The sequence below is a fragment of the Phasianus colchicus genome, chromosome 23 (assembly GCF_987193195.1).
Source record: "Phasianus colchicus chromosome 23, bPhaCol1.hap1.1, whole genome shotgun sequence".
NCBI classification, from domain to species: Eukaryota; Metazoa; Chordata; class Aves; order Galliformes; family Phasianidae; genus Phasianus; species Phasianus colchicus.
In genome coordinates, this window is record NC_143458.1 from 5,913,626 (window position 1) to 5,940,428 (window position 26,803).

Sequence of the window (26,803 nt, forward strand, 5' to 3'; positions counted from 1 at the left end):
CGGCACTCATTGCACGCTGTATCCCCTGCAGGCCTGTTTCAGAGAGGATTATTCAGAATGGGAGGGAATTAGGGTTGTGGAAGCAGCAGACAATGACAGAGGACAGAGATTGTCCTCTCTCTCTCCTTGCAGCTCTCTTGGGGAATATTTTAATTGAAAGCTTTTATCCAAGAGGATACTAAGGTGGGATAAATAGGGACAGAATCATTACCACTCTGTATTCCTGTGTGTCAAATCAGAGTGGGCTAATATAAGAAGCAGAGCAGCCTGTTAGCTCTGTGCCTAGGGAAAACAAGCCCTTGGTGTGACTGCGTTTAGGTAGGGATGTCTGATGGCTTATCCAAGGCTGGAGGAACAACACAACTGTGTGTGGTAACTGCTGTGCTTGCTTTTCCCTCTCCTCTCTGTTCTGCCTCCCTCTCAGTAATTTATCTTGTGTTTTCTCCAGGCTTGGGAGGAATAGGTTTTCAAGTGAAGCTGATGATCTATTTCTACAAAGCTGATTTCTGAAGATGTAAATATTAAATGCAGCTTGATTTTTCACATTTGAGGAGCATGCGTCTCGAATGCACGCTCCCCTTTCTTCCCCATGTCTTCCTCTCCCTGGAGGGCAGCTGGCAGAGGCACAGCACTGCAATCCCAGCAGGTGGATTGCACAGGGCCTGCAGAGCACCCCATACAAGCACAGACCTGTGCTGCGTGTTGCTCAGGCTGCTGGATGGAGGGGGAGAAGCACTGTGGGAATGCTGCTCTTCCTCGTGCTTTAGTCTGCTTCACCAGACTGGGTTTCTCTTCACCTGGGAACGAAGTTTCTATAACCATATGTTGCAGGAAGTGCCCATTTCTTCTGGCAAGTGTTGCAACAGAGAAAATTATGGCTCCTGACCTATTTTTTTAATAAAATGTTGCACAGAATTCAGATGAAGGATACAAAGGTTTTCAGCAGGGTAGGCTGTGATTATGTCCAGTTCTTCACTGCACCAGCACTGTGTGCAGTTGTCACAAATTCACCTTGCTGTGGGGCTTTGCACTGATACAACACCTGCACTGCCTGCTGGCCTTATCTACTTGTTCTGCTTTGGGCATCTCTAGCAATAGGTTTTTTTTTTTGGTTTTTTTTTTTGGTTTTTTTTTTTGCTAAATGTTTGTTTAATTCCCTTGTCTTGTATTTGAAATCCTCACTTAAAGCCTTGGTTTGGTTGCAGATGCTCTGTACTCAATATGATGAGGAGGCTTTCCCCAGCCCTGGGGGTTGGACTCGATCTCTGGAGGTCCCTTCCAACCCCTACAGTTCTGTGATTCTGTGATCTCCATCACTCTGTTGCAGTTCCCACCCAAGGTGTACGCAGGATTGGCCACTTTCATTGAGATCCCAGATTTTCCCCTCTCTTCTTTCCCCACTTATACGTATAAACCTTTCAATTTGTTTATAGAGAAATCAGTAATATATCTTATGTAGATTAACCAGTCATCAAAACAACAAGGTGTATACCAAGGAATCCAGCCCAGCAGTGACTGTCATGGAGGTACCAACACATAGCTGCCTAAATGGCCTTTGAAGATGATTAATTGTGGAGGTGTGCAGTTGTGGCAATAGGCTTGTGTTTTAAATAGAGCCTTGAGCACAGTTCTTGTACAGGAGAATGTGCAGGAATGCAAACTCCCTTTGGACAGGGATTAGAAGGTGTTTTCAGCATCTCTGTTTTCTGCCTGGGGAAGGCATGGTGTGAACCAGCCCTTCAGAGGGCTTTAGCTTCAACCATGCAAAAGGAGCCTCTGATGTGGTGAGGGGTTGGATGTGTGTTTCTTCAGTCAGAAACTGCAGCCTGGTTTTCTCCTCCTTTTGCTGTGATTCATGGAGTCCTTCTGCTCTAAAAACCCTTTCATGTAACATGAGGTTGAGCAGACGATCGATGTCTGTGTGTGGTTGCTCCAAGAAGTCAAATGTCCTGTCAGATGCTCCAGTAGAGAGCAGTGGGTGACCTATGTCATCAATTAGCAATGACACAGCTCTTGTCTTGAGCTAGCAGCAAGATTTCCTTTTAAATATTTTAGTTCCTTGGTTCCAGCTGGCCAGTAGGTCATCACATTTCCTGGGCTCAGTGCATATTGAGCAGTGCCATGGCTAAAACCTTGGTTTCAATTGTGCACTATGAGGATGGAGTTGCTTACAGTCATTTAGGCAAATAATACACGTATCTCAACATCAGAATATATTTTTCCATTAAACTTAATTTGCTTTTGGGGTCAGAAGCAGTCCTACGTTATCTTGTCATGCATACAATATTAATTGGAGTTAATTTTTAATTTAACAGAAAATTACACGCAGAGCAAAGGGTGGAAGCAGTCCTGTGGCATCCTTGCTCTTTCCTCGCCTAGATAAACTCAAGCAGTTGAAGAGGTTAAACTTAATATCCACTCTTGCTCATATATATATATATATATATATATATATATATATATATATATATATATATAAAAAAAAATTATATATAGTGGAACTGGCAGAGGTGACAAGTGGTATTCAAGTCGTATAATCGTATTCTTTGTGCTTGACAGAAGTTCCTGTTAAAGGAACAGGAGTTCTTGATGCAGTTTCCCAGTTAAGGTGGTGGAAGGCTGTCTCATTATGTGAGTCTAATTATCATCCTTGTAAGCTATCGAGGTGGAGGTTGCTCAGCTGGCCCTGTGTGCAGCGATGTCAGAAGCTCTGAGGGCTGGAGCTGCAGTGCTGCCCTGCTCCCCATTACCCTGAGTGTTAAAATAGAGATGTGTGTCCAAGCTTGCAGCTGCCTTAGCTGGAGTTTGCTGTTCTGATGTCGTTCTGCTCTGTTCTCTTTATATAGGCTACAGGTGGAGCTGTATGAGGAGCATGCTTGGGTTTCTCCCCTTGCAGCTCCTCTGTTCAGCCCAACAGCGTGCCTGAAATTACAGCTGATGCGTTACAGACGGTGTCTGTTGAGTTGTCATGCTTCATCACCGTATAAAATGAGTCTGTTCTTGCTCTGTTACTGTTTCATTGCTATCCTACACCCCAGCTGTAGGACACGCCTCTTGGCAGCAGAATTTTACCTTCAGGGCCTCTGAGAATTGTGGTTGTTCATCCTGGTGCAAAGTGCAAAGGGTTGTTTCTAAATGAATGTGTTATTTCCCAGTCACTCCTCCTTATCTCTAGCTTGTCCCACCAGGGCAGGTCCGTTTGGGTGAAACAAAGAAAAATCAGCACTGGGAGAAAGGGATTGAGAAACAGTCATCAGGCTTTCTAGGCACAGAGCAGGTCTAACCTGTTTGACTTTGCCCACAGTCTTCTCCTGGAACTGCTGAACTAATGGTTAGTGTGACTCTGTCTTTACTCATTAGGTCTAATTAACAAGGTCATTGTTGCTGAGTTACAGAGCATACAATGCAACACAAACAACAGTAATCCAGCCATTTAAACAGGAAAAAAACAAAAAAGCCCACAACAGCAGCAGTTATATTGGCTGTTTTGCATAATTTGGGACTGGGTAGCCTTTTCTCTTCGATTTTAAACAGATTTACTGCATAGAAACACTTTGTTTTTCTACTTCCTTTTTTTTTTTCACCAAGCTCCCAGAGCACACAGTAGTACTTCATACACTTGAAATTTGCATTTAAAATTGATGACCTGCTGAGGCAAAGGAATGGTGTGCAGAATTGGGTGCTGCTGGATGATGCTGAATTTCCATCAGCTGCATCCCTGCATGGAAGCAGTCCCTAATAGTGAAATTGTTACTTACTCCAGCTGCTGTTTCAGAGCTAGAGCTTTAGTACAGTAATAAGAGCACAGAGAAACAGTGCTGCTTCACAGAAATATTGCTGCCCCGTGCTGTGCAGAGACTGAGAGGGGCTGATGGAGGTGGCACAGTGAGTTGGGAGCACAGGCAGAGCCTAAGGCTGCACCTCTGTGTCTTCTGTGTGTGTCCCGTGGGGTGGGCTCTGAAATTGGGTGATGGTACAGTGGTACAGATGGCTTCATGTGTAAATGGGGAAGGGTAATATCAGCTGTGCACAACTTCTAAAACTGCCCGCGTAAAGGCAGAAATAAATTAAAGCCTTCTGAGTCTCCTCTGGGAACCCGGTGAAAGCTGTCCCGTTTTCAGGAGGAGGAGGAGGCAGAAGGCTGATGTGATGCAGCCAAGGTTACGGCACATCTGGGAACAGACTGCTGCTTTTACGCCTCTGACCGCTCACATCCATCTGCTGCTGAGCTTTGAATTCGGGATAGAGGTACCGGCCAGGTAAGAGCACCGCAGGGCAGGCAGGGCAGAGAAATCCTCCAGCTGGGAAAGGGTTACAGCCTGCAGCAGCCCGGGGGATGCACGAAGTGGTGCAGGCGATAGGAGGCACGGAGCAGCCAGAACCAACGGCTGTCTGTGCGCTGGGCTGAGTCCCGGTTCTGCGTCCCGGCTCGGTGCCGGCAGGACCCGCCTGCAGGGCGCACGGCTCGCGTCTGTCCAGCCCTGCGTGGAGGGTTTGAATGGTTCTGTATCTCCACGGAAGGTAATTGCTTCACAACTGGGTACAGCAGGCAGCGTGTAATGGAAACGCTGAGTGCGGTGTTGAAATGCAGGCGTGTCGTTTGCACTTGGAAATGCAGCTTCGTTCTAATTTTTAGTGTTTTTTTTTTTGAGTACGTGTGTGTGACTGCATTGTAAGTGATTGAGTGTTTGAATAGAGGAAGGTTAATTCCATCCTTTGATCAGATTGTGCTGCAGAGGCTATGTGAACACGCAGAAAGCAGAGTGTAATTTGGCACTGCTGCTCTTTGTGTCACTGAGGTCTTTGAGGCGTTTTCCAGTTTGCAGTGTTGATATTTGCATGAGCAGAACTTTGGTTTTTTAACCAAAAATGAAATATTTCCTATTTGTAGCAGAGAAAAGCATGCAGTCTGCACTTCAGCTGTTTGCAGGCAGCAGCAGCCAGAAGAGTTCTGTGCTCAGCGTGCATTTCTTGTCCTTCATAGTGGGTAACTGAGTGCTGCTGATACAGTGTCAGAGCAGAGGATGTGGAGGAGCCAGGTTATTGTGTAGTTAACATTCTTACGGAATGAGACAGTGCTGATTATCTTCGTGGCAAATCGTCTCCTTCAGCCTGGCTGTAGGTTTACACCGTGGCTGATAGAAAATAAGCCCATTGCTGCTGCATTGAGCTGGGATCTTCTGCGGGAGGGCTGAGAATGCATAAATATTTCCTGGGGGTGCAGGGGAGGGGGGGAGGCAGGGAGGAGGGAGTTGAGGAACCAGTGTAATTAAAACGCGTTGTCTTGGGCATGCTGTTACCACCTACCTGGTGTAAAGATCAAGGGTGTTTCTATCCTGCCAAAAGTTATTTCTGAACACAGCTGCCAGAAGCTGAAGACACAGGTCCTCATTTCACTGTATAATGCATTATCAACAGTGCTGATTAATTAATGCTAACTCCACCCACTTCAGCTTGCACTGCCAGGAACTGGAGAGCGGCTCCTAGCAGCACTGCAAGAACCCTCAGCGTTTGTCTGTTTCCTTTCTCTTGGAGTATTTTTGCCTTAGAAGTGCTGCTGTGTATCTTCACATTGCTTGAGTGGCTGAGGTGCTGGGAGAAAGCCAGCCGAGGCAATTCCTCTTACCAACAAATCCGTATTTAAAAATTAAATGTGCGTGGTGTGCTGATGCTGGAGCCTTCATCTCCCCAGCTTCCTTTGTGTCAGAAGAAGCACAGTGCACAACATTCATGTCTGCACACACATCAGAGAACTGTGTAAGGAGGAGCAGCAGAGGGTTTTTGTGGTGTGTGAGTGGGATTGATGCGTGTGGGGTGGGGAGCAGGGCTGGCACACGGATCTGCCCAGGTTGCTGGCCAGGGGAAAGTAAAGCTTACAAACTGATACAACCTGTGCAATTCTGGCATTTCAGGGAAGGTTAAATGCATTTCAGTTCTGATCAGGGATGTTCCCCTTTTTTTTCCCTGTGCAGGTAGGCCAGTGCTTGGAGCTGGCTTACTGTGGCTGGGTCTCTGAAGGAGAAGCCTCTTGCCAGTGGTCCCTCTGCATTCTGCTTTTCAACATAGAGGTGAAAATTGGCACTGTCTCTGGCAAGCAAGGATTGCATTTAATAAAATTAAAAATGTATTTTCAACCCCGTGCTCAGTCTGCTGCTCCTAACACTGGCAGCATGGGGAGCTGTGATTATTGGTGTAAAGGTAAATCTGTGCTGCGTGAACTGATGCGTGTGTTCATCCCAGGGAAGAGAGAGAAAAGTGATGTCTGTATGGGCTGCCAGGGCCATGGCTGTGCACACAGCAGCAGTTCCTTTGGCTGCTGGGGAAGAGGCAGGGAGCAGCCCAGCAGTGGGCAGGAGGAGCTGTGTGCACTGCTTGGTGTTGGTGGCATCTTCTTGGAACCGATCCGTGCGCACCTCCCCTCCTCTGCATTGCCCCATTCTTACAACCCCCCCAATCCTATATCTGCCTTTCTTCCTTCATTGCACAAAGCAGCGCAGGGAAGTGTCACGCTTCCTAAAAGAATCTCTTACAGTTTTGTTTCAAAGCCCCAAAGCATTGCTCAGAGGTGTGGCACAGCCTGTGCTCAGCGCCTGTACCTGGCATACCCTCTGCTCACCTTCCAGGGCTGGGAGCAGTGTCTGTGTGCTGGATCATCAGTGTTAGGGAAGTGACATGGCTTCCCCTTCAGCTCCCAGGGGCTGCCCAGCCTTTTCTTTCCCTTTCAGTAAGTTCCATGGCTGAATGATCCTCTGATGCACCCGAAAGGTGACAGCGCGTTACTGCTTGTTGGGTGCCGTATTTACAGCCACTGCAGCTCCGTTGGAAAGCTTTGTGAAGGTTTGAAACCTCTGGTTCATCAAACTCGGGGAAGGGCTTTTAACCTGACACTTCTCATGATGTTAAAGACTAGAAAGCCTTGCTGCATGAGTGTGCCAAGAGTTTAACACAGCTCTTTGTTTTTTAATTCAGACAGTTCAAGCTGAGGGCAATTTTAGCTGGCGATCACAAGGCTCCTATTGCTCTTGCTGAAATAAGACGATGGCTTTGTTGGGCACTGAGCTGATACATAGGCAGTAGCAATGATTTGCTTTTTCATGGCAGGTGAATTTAATGCTGTGTGTAGTCCTGATGGGATTTAACCACTCTTGGAGGGGGCAGTTCAGTTTTTATGGCTCTCCACTTGATCTCAGGCTCTGGGTGCAACTGTTGTAAACCAAACGTGACACACTAATGAACTCCAGCAATGTGTGTTTTCTTCTTTCCATTATGCATTATACAGCAATTTTCCTATTCACAGTGCTATTGAATAGTCAAGGATTTCTCAACGTTTTTTTTCCCCAGGGCTTATAAATTAGTGCTCTAAACCTTGTTCAGGATTGGAATGCAGCAGATGAGATTTCAGCCCTAAAGGAGTGCTTCCGCCACGCAAACATGCTTTAATTGCTGCCCCCATTTCTTCAGTTCTGTGTTTCAGAAGGTTTTGTCCTTAGAAGTGAAGCATAAGACATCACCCAAACTTTATCCAAAATATCCAAGGCTTTTTGAATGTTATTTTCTGTACATTTTCTGTTGCTGATGTTTCCATGCAGTGTTGGTTATTGCTGCATTAGATGAAGGTGTGTCTCTGCAGCTTGTTCAGTGTCACTGCTGAATTCTGTTTCAGGAATATAAACGTGCTGTGCACCATTGTTTGTCATGCCTTAGAAATACTTAACAAAATATATTTTAAGTGCATGTGCCTCCAGTGAGTGATCTTTTTTTTAAATTTTAAATAAAGATATTTGGGAAAACATTGAGTACCATACCAATATCCACCACTCAGTCAAGAAGCAGAAGGTGAAATAAAAAGAGCAGTAAATGACTTATTCCATTTTTTTCTGTGGTTTCTGAGCAAATCTTGTAATTCAGACTGCTGGGAAGAAGGGCCCTGACTCAACATTCCAGTGTTTTCTATTAGGGATGTAATAAGGCTTGAAGTTTGGCATGAAAACATACAGCAGCCCCTTCCTGTTCTTGAGATTGACACGCTGCCCCTATGGGTGATGCTCAGATGCTCTCCTTGGGCCACATGAGTACACCATTAACCATCCCTGTCCTCAAAGAATATCTTTAATGTGCTTTTGCATGAGCAAAGCCTCCTTCAAAACCAATTGCTGGTAGTGGGCTGGGGCAGCAGCCACGGTGCAGCAGCAACATGAGGAATGTTCTGATGTTAAATTCTCATCTGCTGTGCTGCAAGAAAAGCAGGCTGGATGGAGAACTTTCCTAAACAAAATAGGGGTTGGGGGGAAAAACTCACACAAAACCAAGGAAGCCAATGGTTTCTTAATTCTGCAGTTTCATCTGAGGTGCAGTGTTGACAGCTTCCCTTTAGAAAAGGGCTTTTCCAGCTTCTGCCACCAAGGCTGGCAGTCATGTCCAGAAGGTTCACCAAGGCTGTGGTGACTTTTTTTGTCTCCAAATTACTTTGTCTAATGCTGCCATGGTCGCTCATCACCTCTCACAGAAGCAGCTTAATGAGATTTAAGGCCTCTGCTGGCTGCCATATCTGATGGTTGAATCCCCATGGGAAGCTGTGGAAGTGTCACAGCACTACTGTTCCTGTATGGGGACTGTATGGGTAAAGCAAAGTGCTCTGTATGTAAGGTGATGATTTGTTTGCTGGGAAAATGGAGCAGCCAGCATGTTTCATGGAATGGGAAAGGATGCTGAGGCTGCCAGTCAGAGTACATTATTGGAAGGAAGAGGCAAAGTTTTCTCCTATCTACCTTGGTGCTGATGCTCTGAAGAGAAAAGTGAGTTTCATAGGGAGATGATTATGCTGCTGGGAGAACTGCTGTGATGCTTTGAGGCACCACAAACGGCAGATACCAACTTCTTCCTTTTTGAGTGCTGTCCTAAAGCACTTGGTGCTTCCTTCCATGCCCTTGCTCTCTCTGCCTGCTTCAAGCCAGCAGGCAAGAGGCCTGTAGTTTTCAAGCACCTGCAGTCTGATTTATGAAAACAAATTGATATCTGAATTACATTTCCTCCTGCCTATAAGAGCGTCCATAATTGATTGTGTGAAAAATTGAAGGTTTCTCTTAAAAGCAAAACCAAAAGGAGGATGAACCGTGCATCATTAAAAAGCAAAGACGAAACCAAACCTCAGTACTGGTCCTGTGCTTCGTTCATCCAGTGTCTTCAGTATCACTGAGATGTTGTTAGCTGCAATGCATAGTTTGTGGAGATCTCCATTATGTGCTCCTCTTTACCTTCCAACCTCTTCTGTCTAATTTGCATCCTGATTTTAATTCCAGTTTCCCGGGGGTGTCTCTGTTAGACCAAAATGGTTTCTCTGCTGTGAGATGGGTGAAAGCAGTGGGTTTTGGTTTCTGTAGGAGTGTGATTACCTGAAATAATAATTCCTTCTTTCTCTGTGTGTTGGTGTGCATTAACAAACACCCCAATCCTTCATTCACTCCTGCAGTGTCTGTGATTTGGAATGTTTTCCCTTTTGAGGGTTTGACCATGGATGGAACTTCTCAGGAACAGCTGCTCCCAAATAATTCCAGATGCAGGCAGACCCTGCATGTATCAAATATTATGTTCTGTGTTGGACCTATTCATCCAATCCCCGTAATTGTTTCTTAAGCATAGAATTGTCTCTTTGAATATTTGAATTCTAGAAACCTATACATGTGAATTTTTACATTTAGAAGATGAATGTGCTTTTATTTACTCCTCTGTTCTGATGTCCAGTTGCTGCTGACAAATTGGAGGGAGTTTGCTGCTGTTGTAACCGTACTTCTAACAGGAGCTGTGGGGTTTGTAGGGTCTGCAGGGCCATTCAGGCTTGGCTTTGCTGCTCGTGCACGTCAGGAGGGAACCTTGGACCCCATGAGAATCGGTCAGTCAGCTGCTCAGGTCAGAGATGCTCATATGATGTAGAAAAGGTCAGTCTGAGTGTTGTGTGATGGTAAAGATTTCCCTTCAAGGAGCGTTGAATTCAGCTTATTGATTTTGATTTTCTTTCTTTCCTTTTCGGTGAGGAAATATCAGAGCAAAGATAATCATAAATCCTCTAAATGGTTTTCAGATGAGTCACCATGCTGTCAGTTGAACAACGGAATGAACGCTTGACCGCATTTGCACAGAAAGCAGCCAAGAAAACCACCAGGAGGAGTAGGTCTGGAATTGCTTGAGCCTTTGTGGCTGCTCCCTGTATGAGGGTGAGCATGTGCAGCTGTGCCAGCTGGAAGCAGCTGCTCCCCAAGTCTGGCACCTCCTGCACAGTCCTGTCATAGTGCGTAGTGGTGAGGAATGCTGATCAGGTTGCTTGCAGGCAGCAACGTGTTGGTGAAGACTGGCTTTCAGGGGTGGAGGAAAGCCTTGCTGCATCATCTAATGCACGTCTGCCAGACTTGTAACGTTGAAGATAGAGTTTATTTGGGTTTAGAAAGCCCTCCTGGGTTAATGTAACATGTAACACCAGGTAAACAGAGCAAACGACAAACAGGATGGGAAAAAGGGCAAGAATTCTTGTAGATACCTGATGATTCCACGGGTTATTGGTGGTTCTGCTGCCATTTGTCTGTGATCTGTCAGCAACTTGGAGCTCTCCAGACTGACTCACGCTGTCTGCACTACAATCCTGTAGGACAGTCTGATACTGCTCCATTGCTTTGCTATGAGATTTTTCATGCTGAGGGGTTTAGGGACACGTGCCATTACTGAAAAGCACTGTGTGAATGCAAAGCTCGACGTCACAGAGGCAGCACTGTAAGCATGTGATGTGGGCTCCTGGTGCAGAAACCTCCCTCGAGGCATTCTTGGTACTTTCTGCCTCTTTGATCAGCAGTAAGGCTGTAAAAAATGCTTGGTACATTTGGGTGCCAAGACAAAGCGAGATGCTAGATTTCTGAAAAATATTAAGAGAGGAAAAAAAAAAAGCTAAAGCTGGTCAACTTTATCATGGTGTGGTTTCCTTCTGCGCTCGCTCTGTTTAAACAGTCTGCATCCATGATTGCTTTGAGTCTGTGCACGATGAGATTAATACATTTAACATCCTGGCAAACAGTGCTATCAGGCTTCCATCACAGATTAAATCAAAAGGAGCCAAGTGTGTGTGTGATATCGCAGGGTAAATCATTGCATCTTTCCCATTTTTCTCCCTTCGCAACCGCTTAACTGGAGCTCAGGCTCTTTTGGTGAGCTCACATCAGGCTGAGGAAGGAGGTGAAGTTGTTCAGCAGAGAAGCTCCATCCTGGAGCTGTCACACAGCTGTGGCAGAAGCGTTCAGGTCCTTTGGGAGATGCTAGCCATTCACCTCCATTACTTGTGACAGTGCTGCTTCCTGGTGCTGCCCTGTGTTGTTCTGAAGTTTTCCCATTCCTGGTTTTCTTCATTGAGTTGAAGATGTGCTCTACAGATCCTCTCCATGGCAGCCATACGTTGGGCAGCTTTGTGGGTGTTCCCTGTGCTCAGAGTGCTGCTGGCACTGGGAGTTCCATCATGGGGCTGAAAAGTCCTCTGGGAATCCCTGCCTAAATTGGGCTGTGTGTGCAGTGGCACCAGAGCCTGAAAGAGTACATTTAAAGAGACTCCAGTCTGCTGGAGTGACTTTTTATCCGTAGCAGAACTGACCCCTCAAGCATTTAAAGAGTTCAGCAGTTGAGTTTCTGAAAAACCACAGGTTGGCTTTAAAAAGTGTGGCTTTTAAAGTGCACTTTGATTGTGTTGGTTTTTTTTTTTTTCTTCCTAAATTTGCCCTCCAGTTTGCGTTTTTAAGTGCAAGATGGGTCACTTTGCTCAGCTTTCCTCTGCAAGATCATAATTGCAGTGAAAGCTGAAGGTATCACTTACCTGTTTGACTCGGTGAGTGGAACTTTGAAAATACAAAATGCTGAGAGACCTGCAGTGAATTAACGTGAAGTTCAAACGCTGCCTTGCACGTTGTGTTCTGATGTGCTTATAATTCAATCCCAGCAGTTTATGTGGTCATGCATATGTCCTAATGGTTGGCCTGGCAATGAATTTCCCCGTTTCTCTTCAGCTAGTTGAAAACCAGCAGGCCAGACAGCTTTTGTGTGTGCAGATGTGTAAGGTACACACAGGCAGCATCTCCTGTGCCAGGCAGGCTGGCCCAGCACACAGGTTGTGCCCGTGGGAACTCTTGGTTGTCTCCTACAAGCAAACGGCAGCAAATTATGCTTCAATTATTTTTGTATATCCTGATGAAGTACCGTGAAATGCCGCTTTAATTGCAGAGTACATCTCGCATTTAATGAACTCTGGCTCTGCAGCAGCGAGGGCAGGCGGTGTTGATTTCGGTGATGCAGCACGCTTTGCAAATGAGGCTCTGTGTCTGATTACAGCTAACAATATCTGGACATAGGATATGACACTGGTAACCAATACCCATTCAGATGTAAAAATGGTGTTGTACACCAGCTGATGCCCATACAGACTTTTTAATTGGCAGCTGGCCCCTTTCTGAGTCCAGATGCATCTCTACATAGGGAAGAATGATAAATCCTCAGCCTCTTGTAAAAGAAAGGAAGGTAATTTTTTTTTTTTTTTGCCTTTTCTCTCTTGCATACACAAAATCTTCTTGGTGCCCACTAAGAAAAAAGTATTATCAGGATGTCTAGGTGCCCAGAATGTGGGAGAGTCAATGGAGAAACTTCAGACTGCTACTTAGTGGAGGTATGTGTGCACATACAGATGAGATGTGTGCTGTGGCACGGCGTTTTGTGGGCAGTACATCTGGGCAACTTACCTGGTGTTACCTGCTAGAAAAAAGGTGTGATTGTTGGCTTAAAAGAGAAAGCAAACATGCGGTGCTCACAGCTGCTATTGTCCAGACCAACCCTTCCATTCTGGGACCTGAGCAAGACAATGGTGTTTGCTGAAAGAAGCACACTGCAAAGCAGCAGGATACCTGGTGTTCAGTGCACGCTCTTGTGTCATGAGTCAGAAAGGTGAAGAGAGCAGGGTAATTGCTGAGTGTTGGGGCTGAGTGGGTCCGGACCCCTTGGCCATGTGTGGGAACTGGAGGAAGAGAGCAGAGATGGATGCCCCATCCCTGGATGCATTCAGGGCCAGGCTGGATGTGGCTCTGGGCAGCCTGGTCTGCTGGTTGGTGACCCTGCACATAGCAGGGGGGTTGAAATTAGATGTCATTGTGGTCCTTTTCAACCCAGGCCATGCTATGATTCCCGGTCACTGTATGCTCAGAGAGCCCTGCTGAGAGCCTTGAAGGTCATCAATCTCTGTCATCAATCATCATCTCATGGGAATGTGGCCTGGGAGGGAGCATCTGTCTGGCTTTGGTCACTGTATTCATACCTCTTCTTTAATTTCTCCTCTCCCATTCCTCCCTCTTTGCTGAGTTATTCACTATGCTCTGAAAAGTCTCTCTTGCACGTTCTGGTTCTAACACCATCCTGAACACTGTGTGGAAGGAGAAAACAAACCAACCTGAAGAAAACTGCTTGCAGTCGTTTTCCTGGGCACTAAAACAAATGTGTTCTGGTTTCAACATCTCATTCCTTGGTGAGTCTGTTGGCCTGGTCACTTCATTATCCCATCTTTTTGCACAAGTGCCACAGTAATAGAAATGCTTTCATTTTCCAGATTACCCCTGGGTGCTTCGGACAAACACTTTCAAAAGCTGATCCATGCTGCCTTGTTTTATGTCAGACTGGAAAAAGCTATAAATCTGTTCATCACCCATCCATTTAGGTTATCCTATTGCACCTGCAGCCCTTTTTAGTGTCTTAAAAATAATCAGACCATGTGCTTTCTCTGGCAGACACTCTGCCAAATCAGTTAAAGCTTTATTTGCCTATTTATTTATTTTCCCAAGAGGGCATTTTATTGCTGACAGCGTGAGTCAGGACAATTAAAGCTTGTGGTGAAATATTCCAGCTTCTATGATACAGTATGATTCGGGATGAATTGTTTCTTAGTCATGCTGAGCAGCACAATTAACACTCCGTGTGCTGATGGCTGAAAGGCAGCAGTCTGCCAGCTATCTGTGTCTGCTGCCTTCTTCCTTTGCAGGCTGGGAAGGAGAAGTGCAGTGCTCTTATGGTGCTGTTTGTGGGCTGCTGTGTGACATCAGTGTCCCTGGTTTAGGGGAGCAGGCTGCTGGGTGGGAGGAAGCAGCAGGGATCATGGCCTTTATTTGAGCTTTGCTGGCTCAGTCAGTGCATAAATTCCTGTCCATTATTCACCCTTGTGCCAGCAGAGATACCAAAATGTTGCTTTTTTCTGTTGGAACATTTTAAGTTAATTGTGAAGAGCTATATGGCTTAAGTATAAAAATTACTTCAGGGCGAAACTTCACTTTATTCCACTTGGCTTTTCTGAAGCAAGATTGCAAAGTGGATTTGGTGGCCGAGTGTAATTTTGAGCAGGATTGTCCTTGTTTATTGCGTTCCCCTCCCGACCCCATAAATCCCAGGAATGCTGCCCCAGGCGCAGGGTGGGGATGGATGTTGACACAGGTGTCTGTGCTGCAGGAGCTGCCCTTCTCCTCGCTGGGACTTCCTGTTTTCAACTGTAATTTATTTTGATGCAGAAGTCCACAATCCTTCTTGATCGCCCATTGCCATGCAAATAAGTGGGTTTTCATGTGCTAGCCATGAAGCCCCAGCTTGGCCTGTCCCAGGACAGCCTTACTTCTCCCAGCAGCAGGGATGGACAGTGCTGTGTGTTACCCAGACAGGATAAGGATGTGATGGCAAAGAAAAGCATTTAGAAACCGTACAAAGTGCTGAGACCTGTGCTGATATCAGGCCTTCCTGCCTGAGCCCTTTTCCCCCCCTCTGCCCTCTGGCTTTGCAGCTCTCTGCCATTGCCAGCAGTTACTCGGTTGTCTGCTGCCGCTCTGAGAAGATACTGGCATCCTCTCATCTTTTATTATCCCATATATAGGCATAATAGCAGCAGGGATACTATGCCAGGAGAGATTTTAAAGGCAAGAAGGAAGCGATAAGGAATAGTATTTTTCACCTGATTGGGTCTGTAAGTGAAGAACACTGGAATCAGCCACCTGATACGTTTGTTTTTTCTACCCCAGCCTTGCAAAGCATGTAAGCATCTGCTTAAATTTCACTGAACTTTAGCACTGGGTGAAGCAGGCAGCTGCCTGCATGCCTTGGTGCTTCTGCAGCCTGCTTCCAGCTGAGGGGCAATGCAGAAGGGCAGGGGATTAAACGTTCTTCAGCTGCTATTTGCAAAACGGCTTGCAAAGGGGAGAATAAAAGCAAGAGTGCTCCAACTGAGCGATGAGATCTACACAGTGTGACTGCTCATCTGGCAGGTTGGACTATGCTATCTATGTTTGACAGATAACATTTAATCTCGCCGTTTCAGGAAGATGTATAAGAGCTGTTCAGCCCCATTAGGCATAGGATAGCTGTCCTGTAAAGTCCTGGGAGTAAAACAGGAGCTCGAATTTCATGCTGCTTTCTCAGGAGAGCAGCAGCGGCCGTGCAGAAGCATCGTGTCATGTCTGTCCTGTCAGTATTCATTGGCTTTGCAGGTTGGGGGAGTGAGCAGCTGCCTCTGGTGCTGCCCAGCCTGGCTCCTTTCTGAGCAGTGCTGCATTCCCAAGGCTGCTGTTTTCTTTCCACCCTGTGCTTACCTGGCTCACTTGCTGGCTGTGGCTTCCTATCATGCTGCTCACAAAGCAAAGCCTGTCTTTGCAGAGCAGCATGCTATCAGCCTCCCCAGCAGTGGCATGGCAAAGCAGGGGTTAAGCCAGCTCAGTTTGCTGCTCTGCTTGCTCAGGTGTGCAGAGGAGCAATAAAGAATGGCTGATTAGGTGAAAGAGCAGCACCTTGGTGCACCAAGCTCACAGGACCTTGCAGAATTCCACCCTTCTTTCTCTTCATTTATTTTACATCATTTTTGATGGCAGATATTAATTCTTATGGAAAAGATTGCCCTATCTGCTATTATTATTATTTTTTTTTTTTCTTGCTGAGTCATTGCACAACTCAACAGTCATTTGTGTGGTTTGCTTCCTGGAGCCTTGAGTCAGTCGTGTGCCTTCCTTCTCGCCTCCTGCATTTGCTGTAGCTGTGCTGGTTCCAAGCAGAACTCCATCAGATGGTCCCATGCTGTCACTCCGTGGCTGGGGCGAGTGAGACATGTCCTAACAGCAGGATTTACCCCGTGCTCAGTAAGTTGTTATTCCTACCATCATGTCAGCATTGAAAAATTATTAATCTTCCTACACAGCAGCATTGTGCGAATGCTGACATTGGATCTCGTAGCAGAGGGGACAAAAAAAAAACCCTTGTTTGCTTTTGCTTTTTCTTACATTCCACTGTTGGCATCTGCTTAGGCAGTTTCAACACCTTTTGTGTTTTTCATCCTCTGTGAAGTTCGTTTGGAAGGTGGTTTCCTTTGTGTTTTTTGAATATATTTGGGTCATCTGTGCTTATGTATGTAGTTCACTCCTCACTCCCTTGGTGTCTTTAAAATCAGGTTGATGCTTGGATAAGTATCTCAGGGATTTTCTCGTGCTGCCTGATTGCAGTGATTACCTGGTGTGCTGTAAGATGAAGCATTGCAGTGCCTGTACAACCTCAGGTCCTTGGCTCCAGCATTTGCCAAGCTAAGATGAACCAGGTTCTCCACACTCAGTCTGAAGAGCTGTGTGTGCACAGCAGGGTGGCATCTGCAGAAACCCACCCAGGTTTTACCAGGCAGGAGGTCAAAGCCAAAAGGAGGTCTCTGAGAGGAGCACGTTCAGATCTTTCTCATCCCCTCCTTGTCAGAAGGTCAGAAGCCATTATAATGCAGGTTACATGTGGTATTTCAGCTTCGTGCTTCTCGCTGCAGCCTTTGGAGTTCATGTTTTGTTTTATGATATGCCATTTCTCAGTCTCTCCTCCAAAAAGAAAAATAAAGCTAAATTAGACTGAAGCCTTGGCTAATTGTTCTCTCTCTATTCATCTCCGTGGCAGCAGGAAACCTAGCAGCAGGGTTTCCATTCACAGCAGACATGTGTGCCAGCTCGAATGCTTTTGTACCAAAAATGCATACGTGGGTGTTGAAGGTGAAAATGATTGGGTAGTAGTGGTTGCAGCTGTATCCTTGAGAACTTGGAGATCAATGATCTCTTTCCTGTATATTTATTTTTTTTCTGCACTGAGAAAGATATTTAACATTTGTAAATCATTCCAAGAGGGCAGAGTATTTGATTTGTGATAACTGAAGAACAACACCAGCACTGGGTCTGTCTGTCGTGCTGACATTGGTTCTGCACGAGGTAAGGGTGGGAAATGTATAACACCTTTAATTACGGTCTGCAGGTGCTGCTTTCACTTGTCACCCCTTCTTATTTCTTGCACTGCTGCCACTTGTTTCTTCACGTCGTGCATCAGAAATGCAAGCAGCAGATAAGCAGTGCTGCAGGTTTTGTCCTGATTACTCCTTTACTTTGCCATCTATGTTAGCTTCAGAATGACCTGCTTGTTTAGAATACACATCTCTCTGCTACAGCAGAAATAATTGCAGTATGGTTTGCACTTACTGTGGCCATCTGACCCCTACCTGGTCAAACATGTCCTCGATGACTTCTTATAGTTGTAGATCTCCATTTAATTCAATTTAGGGGGTCAAGAACCGTGCAATAGGCATAATAACAGTGCAGCATATTGGCAGTGATCTATAGGCATGGAAAGAACTGAGCATTTTCCTCTTTTCTGCTGCTGATACCATTGGTGTGGAGTGATAGCAGAAGTGCTGTTGTAAATAGGATGCTGGGTCAGCTGGTCATTTAAAACTAGTCATTAAAGGCAGGATGGCTGGAACTACTCTTCAGTTGTTTTTTATGCTTGTTTATCTTTCATTCTTTATTTGATCAGTCAGGTTCTGGCATCCCAGAGTTCATTGCCCATCTTTCCCCTGGCAGTGCTCATCTCTGGCTGTTCTTCTCCCCTGGTTTCTCACACAGTGTGGTTCCCACCACGCCTGCAGTGAGCTGGGTGGATGGGAGGCTTTGCTGTGGAAGGTGCCCAGCTCTGTGCACGAGTTTGGCTGGAGATGGGGTTTCCCTACAAAGCAGCTATCTGACCAGACAAGCCGTAAGTGTTGTTTCATGTTAGGAACAGTTGTCATGTTAACAGCACACGAGGCTAATTGCAACTGTTGAGTTGATGGTACTTGGTCATTTCACGTGCTGAAAGCATCGTTTTTCCAGCATATGTTTGGATTAGGAAGGATTACATTTGCCATGGCTTTGCATTACCTCTGAACTACAAGTAAATGAGAAGTGAGGCCAGATGAATGTCCTTGGATCTGGGTTTAGGTCACGCTTTGTAATTTTGGGGTAAACTTAAAACTTTTCCGTATCTGGATTAGCTGTAAACAGATGGTTTTTATTACTGATTTGTATTATGGTATTTAAGGGCTCCAGTGGAGACTGGAATGGCTTTTGTTGGGCAGGGAGGAAGCCATGAAATGAAACCATGCCCAGAAGAAAGCGTGAACTCAAAAAGCAGCCATCCTTCCCCATCTCCTCTCTGTGCTCAGACTTCAGGGCTGCTTACAGCGGTTCATTAGCTGTAAATGAGAGGCCAGAACTCTTTTTCCCTAGAGACAATTTATTCCTTCATGCGTTCCTGAATCGAACCAGAGGAAGCCAAGCTAAGAACTGAGCGTTTTCCTAATTCTACTCAGGGCAAAAGTGATAAGAGAAGCTTATTTAAAGAATAAGTTTTCTAATTGACTGTCACTGTGTTCTGGAAGAAAATACCAAGCGCTTACTAAAACAATTCCTTTTATTTGCTGCCAAAGCAAAGAGCAGTTTTGTCCAATAATAAACGTATGCAGAATGATGAGGATTCTGTGATTTTTTTTCAATCAACCTCTTTAATAACCAAGAGCGTGGCTCAGAGCACGTAAAAGCTGAATATTCTTTTCATAAAGCGTTCAAAGAAGTCCTCCTTTTGCAAAACCTGAATGCAAATGACTAAAGCCAAGTTCAGCAGAGCCCTTAGGCACCATTGCAGCCCCTTGCAGAGCGTGGATGGGGATCTTGCTGCTTACTGAAGTACCTTGCAGTGGGTGTTCCTGAGCTGAGACAGAGCACAGCTGGGTAACACTGGGTACACAAAGCTGCCCACGTTGTAGCAGAAGAGCAGAACCATCCTTGAAAGCCCTGTGCTCACTGAGCAGCTGCTCTGCACAAAGGAACGTTTGGTACTGAGCTCCTGCTGCCCCATCCCAGCAGTTCTCTGACCATCACTGATAAATCAGGAACTGAAAACCATTGATGTAAACATCTAAAATGAGGCAGCAGATGCATCCTTGTTGGCACAGGTAGCGTGCAGTCATTCAGAGAAATTTAGATTGGTTTCTGCTGGCTCATATTTGAGCTGTAGGATTTTTAAGTAGTTCTTCTGTTGTAATGTAGTGTTTCTCTATTAGTTTTTCTTACCCAGTGGCTTCCCAAACAATCCCATTTTGGCTTCCTAATAATGAACTTACATCAAAAGTGTCCACTGTAGCTTTCAAGTTAGCAGAATCAATCGCAGTAAACCATTTAGTTATGCCAGGTTTTCATTTTGTGGTCAAGGATTAGATGCAATCCCATTTGCTGTTTGTTTATTTACGAGGTGTGCTGACCTCGGAGGTCTTTTCTGTCTTCGCTCTGTGTGAACCTTGAGACAGACTTCAGAAATCCTACGTTATATAATACAGATAGACATAATGTAATCAGCAAGGTGTTGACAGTGCTGATTTAAAAGATGGGAAATTAAATTCTCTTTCAGGTCATCGCTGCCAGCCTTCAATTCCCATCTCGTTTCACTGTCCCTGGGGCTCTCGAGCTATCTCCACTTTCCATATTGCGTGATTATTTGTTCCTTTCCACTGTATTATTTTAATTTCATGGATATAGAGTTTGCTTGGGAAATGGGGTTGGCGGAGGGTGGGTGTTTCCTGGTTCATTTTTTCCCCCCTATCTCTTTCATGATGGCACAGATCTTTTTTTTATGGTGTAAGTTTGAGGCCAGAAATAAAGACGTGCTGATGTTTCTCCCTAGATTCCAAATTTCTTGTCCAGGTGTTTATATGCTTTATGCCGCATCTCAGTTCTTGTTTCCTAGGTGTTGCCTTTCCTTGTGGTGGTAAGGGCTGTCTGTAGTGAAAAGCTGCCTTAATTTTGTGTCAGATATTGTATGTTGACCAATTTCTGATATGACTCCAATTCCTGATATGTTTTTTCTCTGTATTTCTGTGACTCACTTTGCTGGAACAGGTTGCCCAAGGAGGCTGTGGATGCCCCATCCCTGCAGGCATTCAAGGCCAGGCTGGATGTGGCTCTGGGCAGCCTGGGCTGCTGGTTGGTGACCCTGCACATAGCAGGGGGTTGGAACTGGATGATCTTTGAGGTCCTTTTTAACCCAGGCCATTCTGTGATTCTATGACTCCTTGTCTTGAGCAAGTTTCTTTTAAACCCTCTGAAGAGGTTTTAAAGGTATCTTTCTGTTGATTGTTGAAATACCTTTCCATGCTGTGACTGGGAGAATGAAACCCTGGAAACATTACTTTCTTGCATGGGGACGGACAGGGATGCTGCATCCAGGCTGTTGTTACATTTGCTCTTTAAGTTTACTATGCACTGGATTGAGGGGTTTTGCATTGTGCTTCACCTGTAGTGAATTCTTGGAGCTTAAAGCAATCCCAGATCTCATCTGTCTGCAAAATATTTTGCTAATCCTCACAGTGGTGCCCATAAAGCACTGCCTCTTGAACTTGCAGCAGCACATCACGATTCTGTTCTGGTTGCTGCCTGCTGCCTCTGCTCTTCGCCCCTCTCTTGAGCAGTATCTGTTAATAGCGTCAAAACTGAAGAGTGCTCATGGAAGACAAACGTGTTTGCTAGGAGCAAGGAAGATGAGCCAAGTGCATGCACAGTTCCCTGCAAGCAATGCAAAGATTAATCTGCAGAGCGTTGTTAGCGCCCTGATAAAGTCTGTGTTATTCTGGCTTTTTTTTTTGTGCAAATTATTTGAGTGACATAAATACCCATTTTTATCAGATAATGTTTGAAGCTCGTTGATTTTAAGCATAGATTTGTGTCAGCAAAGGCCTTATTTAAATTTGGCTTTTCGGGTAGAATTCATATCTCAGAAAGCATCGCTTTCTGTGGAGCTCTAAATCCTTTTGAATCATCACTTCCATGGGGCAGAGCTGTGCTTTTCTGTGGGCTGAGAAACCTCCCGGCACAACAGCAGTGCTGTATAAATAATAAATAAATGAATAAATCAGTTATCGTCAGCTCTTGCCTCCTAAATTGAGGTCAGTAAGAAAAGTCATTTGAAGGAGAAGCAGCAGGGAATGCTGCCCAGTGTCCCATGGGAGGAGTGCAGCCTAAAGATCAGGCTTGGCATTTAATTTAAAAAAAATATATAGCCGGTCTGAAATGAGTATCTGTCAGGCAGACAATTATCTGTGTGATATGAGGGGTCTGGTGTTCAGAGTGCCTGGTGCTTCCATGCTATTGCATGGCTTTGAAACCATCAGGCATCTCTGGATGTAATTTGTCAGTGCCTCGTGTTGTCCCGGAGGAGAACCATCAGTCAGCAGTCAGGTGGCATCAGGGCCCTGGCATGCAGTGGGTAGCATTTATCATATCTGCCACTCGGCAGGTGGGATGTGAGCTGTCCTGCAGTGCTCACCCACTGCCAGCAGTGCGGGGCTGTGGCTGCAGGGCAGCACCGATGGGCTTTGGTTCCTTGTAAGCAGGTAGGCAAGTGCTGCAATGAATGGCAGTTAGCAGACTGGGGGTTGAGAGCATGGAAATGGGCATCAGGTGTTTCTTGATAGAGTTGTGCCATGTGCAGATGTACGAGCTCTGACTTGAAGTCCATAGACCTGACTTAGTAGAGGACTTGAAAGAATGGGTGTGAAAGAGAGCTGTGCCTTCTGCGAAACGTCCTGTAAACATTTGTTCCAGTACATTTGATTCTCAATTTACACCAAAGAAGGATTCAGTCATCTGAAGAGAGATTGCTTAATGACCTCTGTGCAGGCAGAGCTGTGATTAATGGAACGGTGTCGGCTGTTGTTTGATGGGCACAGAGAGCTGCCGAGCAGCTGAAGAAGTGGCATTTCAAATACAGTGGCATTTCTGTCATTAAGGGTCATATTAAATTGTAGTGAATTTCCAGTCAATTACAGCTCCCGTGAAATAGCCAAGTGTGGGCTGTATGGAACAGAGAGGGTTCTTCAGTTTCATTTGTCCCTTAATGTTTACAGAACGTGTCCATGCTTTATGCCAGTGGGCAGTGGATATCCATGTATACAATATTCCTAGCTTATCTTTAAGTGAAGCCATATGAGCTCAGAAACCTCCTCCTCTCAGCAGCGTAGCTCCAGGGTTTTGTTTCATTTCTGCTCTGCTCCCAGCTCTTTTCCTCCTGCCTTTCCTTCAGGATAAATTGTAGCAAGAAGCAGGCAGCCCATCCTTACACTGACATCCCTTTAGCTTCAGAGGTCACTTCCATACTCCTCTGACCCTTTCCCAGCTGCTAAGTTTGTTACCACTTGGTAACGTTGAATTGAGACCTCACATGGGTGATTCCAATGGCTCTTTTTGCTGTAGAGTGTGCATGGATCCTAAAGGCAGGAGGCACGGTGTCCTTGGGCAGCCCTGCAGTGCTGGCAGCATTTCAGACCTGTGGGAAGTTTTTGTCAAAAGGAAAGCATTGGGTTTGGTGGGAAAGGCTATTAAGAAAACAGATTTCTGATGGGAAATGCAGGGGGGACTGGCGTAAGCCTGAGGAGTGTGTGGTAAATTGACTTGTAACCCAAAGTGCAAAGTGTAAAGGTGTGAATTCAGTCTTCTTATTTTCAAATCTTAAAGCTGAGGAAGCATGCTGTTTGTTTTAATTGTGTATGTAGCACTGATTATCAGATGGGTTACTCTCCATAAATGTCATTTACTAAGAGAAGCCTGCCTGAATCTTCTGCGTTAGCGAAGCCACAGCAGATGATGCTGCACCTTCCATTGGCCAAGGAATCAATGTCTGCTAAGGGTGTTTGCATGGGCAAACAGCAGCTTGTTAAAAGGGACTGAAGGTTTCTCAGTGCTTTCAGACCTGTGAAGATGTCCGCGTATCAAACCTGTCTGTCCTCCTTTTCAGAATGATGAAGTCCTCTTTACATTCAGAAGAAGATGACTTCGTGCCAGAGCTTCAGAGAAGCATCCATCCCCGAGAGAGGCCGGACTGGGAGGAGACCCTCAGCGCTATGGTAAAACGCCTGGCTGCGTTTTTGTATGCGTGGCTTTTGTTCTGAATAATCGGCACTGCTGGCTCTCGTGTTTTATATTCTGCTTTGATTCTTCCTCTGCGAATTCCGGCTTTTTAAATGGGTTGTGTAGTAGTTTCAGTGAGACCAAAATACTTCCCTTCCTCTGGCGCTTTGTCAAGGGGAGGGAGAAGGAGCACGCATAACGCTTCTGCCCTATTAATACGTGCCCCAAAGCAGGGCTGGTAAGCAATTAAAAGGTCCACAATGTCACAACGATTTTCAGTCTGCATTAACCTCGTTTTCGGCAAGACTTTGGAGCATGAAGGGAACTTCTTGTAAAAACATGCTCTTTGAAGCATGCAGCAGTGTGGAAGAATGTGATTTTAGCAGAATGCTGGCAAAGTCTACAGCAGTGAAATGTTAGCCTAAAAGCTAACCTGAAAGGAATTGCAGAAAAGCAAGCGCAAAGGTGCTGCTCTCATCCTTATCACGACACTGCAAGTGGGCTGTGGGCTGCAGACTTCTGCACTATCCTGATTGATTTGTTTCCTTTTTAAACAAATGAGTGGAGCACCTCACTCTGCCTTCACCTCCTCTTCTCCCAGCTCCTCTAGGATTTGCCGAGCTCAGACAGGAGATTGTTACTTCATTTAGCAGCCAAATTAGGCAATCTGATTAGGTGGTTTGGTGAAGTTATCTTACCTCACAGACACTTGACCTGCCTTGCCTCAGTACAGAACTGTCCAGATGTCCTATTCTTGCTTGTTATTTCCATATATTCTAAATTGCTTCATTAGCATATTAAGCAGAAGAGGAAATTGCATTCTGCCACAGAGCTTGGACAGGGGGAGGATCTGAATGTTCATGGGTGGGATTGCTGCTCCTGCTGGGGCAGCCAACTGCATGGCTGAGATTACTTTCTGTGATGTGAGACCAGTGACAGTTTTTCCTTTGCATCACATCGTGTGGCAGTGGCAGAGCATCTGGAAAAGCCATATGTTTTCTGCTCCTGACTCGCAGCAGCATGAGAGATGGGCTGGGTTTAGCTGTACTGCAAGGGCAGTCAGAGCCATGTGATGTATGGGGCTGAGGGTTTGCAGAGAAGCCCAGGCGCTGTATGGGAAATCCAAGCTGAGCTGGTTCTTTCTTAAGCTTGGGTAAGGGGAGAGAGCTCAGAGCCTTTGTGGATAAACCTCCAACTTTTTGGGGGAGATGTGAGAGGAGAAACAGTTTTCACTGTTACTCAGTAAATAATTTGTGTTTGTCCTTTTCCCTTTGGAACTGCAGTGCTGTTGAATAATGGTAGAGCTGTTTCACTGCAGCATTACTGCATGTGCCAGTATCTCCACGGCTGGGATTCTCACACAGACCTATGATGACATTCTATAGTACATAGCACGCCTTAATGACGACTGTTATTAGCAGCAGCACATAATTTGAAGGTGTAAGTTGTATGGCTGTGATTTAGTATCAACAGTGCAGTGAAATGAGACTGAAACTCTGTGTTGGAAACATCACAGCAGACATATTCCTTTAGGTTCTCTCAGTCTTTATGTGACAACATGGGATTCCTAATGCTCCCATAGAAGACCTGAGATGCTTCTTTGTCTGGAAGCATCAACCTTGTCACGTATGCATTTGTGTTTCCTGCAGCAGCACCTTCCTGAATGACCTTTCAAAGGAAGGATGCAAAGCACCCAACCTTTACACTGTGCCCTACAGTGAGAGAGCATGCATTTCAACTCAGCTTACTTTCACAGGCTGAACAAGCCTTTCTGAGGGATGGTTTAAGTGAATCAGTGCGACTCACAAAGCCGTGGAAGAATCCAGCAAGACAGATAGAGCAAACAGAACATCGAGAGCCCAGTGGAACATGAATGTTCATCCCAAGGAATTATTTAAGGTTTAAAGCACCATTAATATCTGGCTGGATCAGATGAAGAACATTTTGGGTGAAATGTTCATTATGCATAGTTAAGATGTGTACCCTCACTATAAGACAGGTATTTATTTTAGTGTTAAATAAGACAACCAAGTGTTTGTACTGCTTTAGAAGCACTATCAAACCTTCTGTAACACAATGATGGTATTTTGTTTCAAATTCCATTTTCAGGACAAAAAACCCCAAACCAAGACAGAGCTCTGGGCTCTCTAACATTTGGCCTTCTGGTATCCTTCTGTACCTCTTGTTCTGCTCAACTCCATGCTTCTCTGCTGTTAGTTCTGACTTTTAGCAGTTGTCTCTTCCTGGGTATGATTTTTTTCTCTATCTGCAGGTATTTTTTCTTTCCTTCTCTCTGCGTTGGCCAGCAGATCTCAGTGATGCTGCGTGTGTGAGAGCACTGCATGTGTGAGGGCACTGCCTGTTCTCATCAGTGTTACTCAGCCAGCAGTGCGTGCTGCAGCCCCAGAGCGTGGAGCTTCTTCACACTGCACAGCCAGGGCTCGTGCAGGTCACAGTCTGACACAGTGCTGTCTGTGACCTCCAGGAGTGTCTCAGGAGTGTTATGTCTAATTCAGTCTCCACCTGTGACACAAGTCAGCTAGCATACTTCATTTATTAGAATTAGGGTACTTAGGGTATTGTATTTGTTAGAGTTAGGGTAGTATGGTTGGGTTGCATTTGGACTTGATGATCTTTAAGGTCTTTTCCAACTATGATTCTGTGATTGTTGTAGTTGGTTGGGTGTTTTTTTTTCCCAAGGAAATTCAGGTCTGAGATTTGCTGCACAGTGATTTGGTGTGGTAGAGCGTAGGGCTGAGTGTTAAAGACTGAGCTTGTAGTTACAATGGCTAGGATTTGTGCTTGTGGTGTTCTGACTTCATGCACATTAGAATACGTTGTAGATGGACATAAAAGCCTCACTTGCTCGTGTTTTCTGTGTTAAGTGAATCAAAGTTCCATTTTCAACCTCTGCCTAATGGCCACTCAGAAGGTGAGACCTACAGGATGCTTTCCTGCTGAGCATTAACACTGTCTTGTTGGACTTTTTGCTTAACCAGTGAATCTGCTGTATTTGTTCCTTTCCTGATCATTTTAATCATGGCCCTTCCTTCCTTGCTCTCTTCGCTTTGCATTCTTGGCAGGCTCAGGTTTGGTCCTTTCCTGTAGTTTGCTCCTTACATGCTATGTGAGTTTCTCATAGTTGCATAATAAACTCATTTTCTGCTTAGTTGTTGAAGCTGCAGACAAGTTTTGTTGTCGCTCGTTGTTTCAGCCTTTGGTTAATGGAGGCTGTAAGGGCTTTGGATGTAGCTGTGCTGTTTTCTGTTCTCCATTGCTTCTCGTTGTAGACAGCTGGAGACCCAACTGGGTGCCAGGCTTTGTCACTTGGAATGAATGTCACACTTTGCCAGGTGAGGAACTGCTGAGACTAGCAACAGTGCAAAGAGCTTGGGAAACCCTGACACAACAGACAGATCTGTGATGCTCATTCAGTTGTCTCTCGAACTTTGCCTCTCTACATGCTTTTGTACTCTGGGAAAGGTGCTTTATGCATTCACGGTTAGGTGAGCATCTCCTTCCCTTCCTTCCCTCCC

At 45.5% G+C, this 26,803-nt stretch overlaps 1 protein-coding gene across 5 annotated transcripts in view; it reads left to right on the plus strand.

The window, feature by feature from the left end:
* ARHGAP32 (Rho GTPase activating protein 32) overlaps window positions 1-26,803 on the plus strand; it is a 176,578-nt gene that overhangs the window by 42,756 nt on the left and 107,019 nt on the right. For 4 of the 5 annotated variants that reach the window (XM_031599737.2, XM_090123405.1, XM_031599735.2 and 1 more), the window contains one exon: window positions 23,155-23,263. In XM_031599737.2, the coding sequence (XP_031455597.2) occupies window positions 23,156-23,263 (108 nt within the window). In that variant the 5' untranslated portion in view covers window position 23,155. Of the gene's footprint in view, window positions 1-4,501; window positions 4,522-23,154; window positions 23,264-26,803 lie in introns of those variants that run through there. The other variant, XM_090123404.1, reaches the window with a different exon arrangement.